General features: G+C 35.3%; 1 protein-coding gene across 1 annotated transcript; it reads right to left on the reverse strand.

The window, feature by feature from the left end:
* Positions 1–3831: 3831 nt before the first annotated feature.
* On the reverse strand, positions 3832–4779 carry LOC112591994 (the record flags this gene model as incomplete). Its single annotated transcript, XM_025335957.1, has 2 exons — positions 4370–4779; positions 3832–4308 (listed from the first exon to the last, which is right to left on the reverse strand). A coding segment is annotated over exon 2 (444 nt), but the record flags the coding sequence as incomplete, so codon positions are not given.
* Positions 4780–5490: the final 711 nt, after the last annotated feature.

Consider the following 5490-nt stretch of genomic DNA (forward strand, 5'->3'; position numbering starts at 1 on the left):
TTAAAAATTATATAAAAATCATAGAAAACCTAACGATCAATGACGAATTATCCAACCTCATCAATAGATTCGATCTGAACCCAAAAGACACCATTCGGGAAATCTTATCCGAAATAAACGCGTCTCTGGTCGAGCATGATAAAATAACAACCGCGAAAAATAATAAAAAGAAGAAAAACAATAGCGATCCGATTTTGGAACCCGAACGAATGTAACATATATTCGCCAAAGACGGATCAATTTGGCCGATCGACGTACAGCCGACCAGAATCGAGCACAAAGGAAAGGTTTACAATACTCTAATGTTGCGCGGATGTCTGTTCTACGTTCTATCCGTAGCCTTTTCACTGCTATAATATTTATGTTGTGCAACCTAGCTGTGCTATAAAAAATCAAATATTTTTTATTTATTTATTTTTTTTTTTTATAGATTATGTTGAAATGATAAAACAAAATTTGAAAGTTAAAAAATGTTTTAGACCAAAATTGATTTATTCATTAAATTTAAGTTTAAAGTTATACGAGACAGGGTTTCCTAAAATTGTGCGGTTACCAGCAAACAATTATATTGTTATAGTACAATAATACAAACAAATTTTTGTTTCATTTTCTGTATATTATTGCAAAAAATAAAACTTTATGGTCATACAATACAGTTTAAAATATAAGTAAAATATAATAAAAACAAATATGTTGTACACATATCATAAATATAATACAATACATAATAAAAAAAAATAATACAATGCAATACATATAATGTTAGTATAATGAATGTATAATCAAAAATATTTATTTTGCGTGTGGTATATCTCGAATCACCACCAACATCATCCTCAATATATATGAAGTAATCGAAGATGGAGATGACTACGAAAAACCATATCACGGATCTTCTTTGCACCACAAACGACATCCGAAACCATCACTAACAATATCACAGCTACTGCTACCGCCGCCGTCACCACCATTAACATCAATTCCAAGAGCGAATTCGAGAATCTCGTTTTTGTATTCTCCGCAAATTCAACATTTTTCCGTGAGTTCTACCGACGAATTTCTCCCAGTCGTCAATAGCAGCAAACACGCACCACCCGGACATACGAGCACCGTGATCATTGAAAAATCACACATTGTTAAAAACGTTTTAACAGATCCCGAAACGGACGTGCGTGAGATCATTTCGGATATAGATGGTCGTAAAAAATTATATAAACGCGAGTATCGCGACAAATCGAACAATCGAACAGAATATTTACATTTACATTCACATCGCTGATGCTGATCCAGTTTATGCTAGTGATTTATTATTATGATTGAAACGGCATGCGCCCAGTTTCCCGACTGATCGCGAGATCCGCTGCTTTTTGTATAATCATACCGACTATCGTTATGACAATTGCGTCTCGAAAATATTTCTTAAACTATAAATACATACATTTTCTATCGGCCAGTGGGTTTTTGGCGTTTTCGTTAATACACATGTTTGGGCACGTTGGTGTATACGTCCAAGCCAACGAACTGTTTAAAACCACAAAAATGAACAATACAATACCATCGGCCATGATAATGCAGTTTAAAAACGATTTGGAAAAAATAGATTCAAACTTTATTTACAATAAGTCGCAAAAGCGATTGGTGTCTTTATTTATTGTAGAATACATCACCGGTTTAGGACTCGTGATGTGGTTAGTCGCGGCGTATTACATGTCGAATAGCCGCATACGAGAGAAAAATTACAAAGCATTTCTATATAATATATGCATTATGTGGTTTACGCGTTAATACCCGTATTCATCTTACACGCACCACTATTTAATTCTATATGTTTCTTACCTTTAATATTTTTCAAGTGTATCGATATTTTAAGATGGTCTATAACACCGATCAACATTAGTATTGTATCGATAAGTTCTGATTTCATAGAATTACATATTTGTTATAAAAATTCATCGCTAGTCGATAATATTTTACCAAACACACCGGACACCAGTATTTCTATAATATCTCCTAGTATTTCCTACGAAAAACACCCGATCACCATTACTCGTATGGCGTACAATATGAATGCGAGATCTGACAATTACGCAAACACCAGTCGCGACGATTCGTATAAAAAATACAAACTGATTGTATCGCGCAACGGAGATTGGAAATTCAAATTCTTCAAATTGTTTATCGATAATTATAAAAAACAATTTTTGAACGATGGTCTCTCGTTGCGCGTCAGCAACTGGGAACACGGGCCCATGAGCAATATGCTACAAAATTACGAAAAATTTGTTTTCGTATTGGAAAACGTGGGTATCACATCTTTCCTGTTAGCCGTCAGCCTGTTGTTTTTCGATCCTAAAAAATACCACAACAAGTGTTACGACATTAATCTATTTTTTAAATTCGACAATGCGGATTATTATCCGATCTTGGAGCGATCGTTCAGAGAATTGACTAGCTTGAAGTTTGTAAAAACCAAGATGCATTTATATACAAATTGTAAAGAATTCGATTCCAAAGAAGGCGATTCCGTCAATGTGAAATGGAACACGAGGCGTTCTCGTATCGATATAAATCATGTATTAGACTGTATCAATCTCAATAACAATATTTTAAATATAAAAATAGCTTTATACATTAATAATAAGAAAACCGATTGTTATAAAAAATTGGAATCATCATTCAATCTGAATCATACAAAGTTTTCTAAAAATGTAAAACTCATAATCGGCGAATAAATAAACCATCGTAATCGTAATTTTTTTTAATAAATTTATTTATAAGACTCTACGTTTCATCGGTGAGTGTCACAAATCACCGAGTCGTCCGAACGTTACAAGTTAGCTCTCGTGTGTGTGTATAAATATGAACACCGAAATCGTAACCGATTTACAAATATCTTTATTGAAAAAGGAGTTGTGCATACAGCAATTGAAAGCAAAATTGTTGGAGAGTGAAAAAAATCTACTAGATCTAGCTATACAAAAAAAAAATATAGAATTGGTTACTATAGATAAAACAGTTTTAGATCATCATCATAACCGAATACCAAAGAAAAACCGACAAATGCATCAACGACGGAAAGAATAAAAAGAAGAAAAAGTAATAGATGGAGAAGAAGACTCAAAGAGATGTCAATTGGTAAAGACATCGGTTTCCAACAACATCAAAAACCCAAAGAATGTGGGTTTATTAAAATTAAATCATTTGAGTATAATTTATAATACTTGTAAAAGTGAGTATAAAATAGTCCAGCAGAACTGGGGTATTACGTTGAAAACTTACGACTTTATTAAAAAAACACCACACCGTCTTCCCGAACGAATGAACAGCGGCATGCGTTCGAAATTCATCATCATGGGTAAGGCGATTCCGGTGACTAATGGTATAGACATCTGGAACAAATACTTGAGTGATAAAAAATATTTATCATTCAGGCTTTTCTATCCCGGATTCGCGTTTGACGGGTTTTCCATCATGAACGAGACGGAATTGCGAGAGCATTATCGCCGCTTCTATAACCAGGATTATCAGGATTGATACACCTATAAGACGCTGGCGTTTTACAAAGAACTGTTCGATGCGTTCGAATTCAAAGACGAAGACGAATGCGTGTGAAAATGTCTTTTAAAAGATATCTGGCAATTGCGACTGCAATTAATAGAATACATGCAAACGAATGAAATTTGAATGAAAAATCGTTGATCACGCAAACTTTGTAATATTATGGATTTGAAATAAAAATATTACTTTTATGTATATATGCATTTTATTTTAATTCCTTTATTATTTATTAATATAGTTATAATATAGAGATACATTAAAATTTTTCACTACCGATTCGCTGCAGTAATAGCGATTATTAATTTTTTCATATTTAATAGGTAGTCGTCTGACGAAGCTCTTTTGGAAATTCGCAGGCGCTGAAATATTCATCTTTTTGTACAACTCACAAACGCGCACCACCCGATCGTTTACGGGTCTATTTTCTTGGAGTTGCTTCAAGTGATCGTACAACAGTCGGTACAATTGTTTGATGTCGTCTCTACGCTGTTTGCGATTTGATTTCATTACTTCTTCCTCCAACTTGTGATTATCGTTGCAAACGGGACATAGAAATCTCATCTCGTAACTGGAAGCGCTTTTGCGATCAACTTGTAAATCGACAATTTCGATCAAATCTACACACTCGACGGCACATCGCGAACATTTATTGCCTTCACGGTGCACCGACCTACAGGCGCTACAACAACAAGCACGACCCCAATCGCAATTCGGCATGATGATGATCGCCTCCAAATTGAAAACTTCTTTCTATTTCAAACAAAAATTTATTCTATTTCGGTTTGTATGTATTCAGAAATGTTTTTATTACAACGTCTAGCTCCCTCTTTGAGAATCGTGTAATATTCACTCATGCATCTAGGTATACTGTCCATAAGATCTTCGGTGATGTTGAAGCGCACCAGCCCGTAGTCGAGATTTTTCGATGAAACCGAGACGACAAAAGACGACTGATTCTCTTCTGCGTCGTTGACCAACTGTCTGGTCATGGCCGCTGCCGATCTGGTGGTTACATAGTTGACGAGAGCCGTTTTGTTGGGCTCACGTCGACGACTATTACCGTATCGTTGTTGATGTTAAACGAAGAATTTGATTTTATAACAACTTTGGCCTTACATATGTCCAAGAATTGTTGATAAAATTTCATCGGGACTTGGTGATTCGCGGTTAAGAATCTATTGAGTTCGGCTATGGAAGAATTGTCGGTGCCTCCGCTAACGAAAATACACGATAGCATCTCGTATTTGCACAATTCGGCTATAGCTGTGTTTAATTTTAAAAATGATATATCGCCGCGTTCCATGATCGCGCAAAAACGCGACATCGATTGCTGCACTATACTCGAAGAATTGACATTATCGTAAGCTTGCCGACCCGTGGCGATGTTTGGAAAAATTTTGTATAGTTATATAGAATACGTACACACAGACACGCGCGTCCAAACGAGTCAGCATGACACAACTACTATATATTCCGAATTATGTACCGATATGCGGTACGGAAAAAATGGTGTCGACGAAAAAGTCGCGCTGTTTTACGACGCCGAAGAAACACTACCCGTAGAGAAGTACAATTCAAATCGAAAAATATTCGTGAAACGCGAATACGAGCTATTGCCAGAACTATTGCGCGAACGGCAATATCTATCGTGGTCTTTTCTATCCGGACTACAGATTAACCGCTCGGATTTCAATATACCCGAATCGGATATTGAATTTTTACGGAGACAGATAATAGCAATCACCGGTTATGCTTACGAACAATTCGATTATTTTGATTATTTGAAAATACAGGAAAATTTTAAGGAAATCGAAAATCGATTGTTCGACAATTCTCTATTCGTCGGTCGTTTTAAGAATAATAATTTCGAACAATTGGAAAACGTATTGAAAAACGTAAAATAATCAGAAGAAAATTTTCATTTATTCGATT

Source organism: Melanaphis sacchari, unplaced genomic scaffold (assembly GCF_002803265.2).
Source record: "Melanaphis sacchari strain LSU unplaced genomic scaffold, SCAv2.0 Contig1528_pilon_pilon, whole genome shotgun sequence".
In the NCBI taxonomy this organism is placed as follows: Eukaryota; Metazoa; Arthropoda; class Insecta; order Hemiptera; family Aphididae; genus Melanaphis; species Melanaphis sacchari.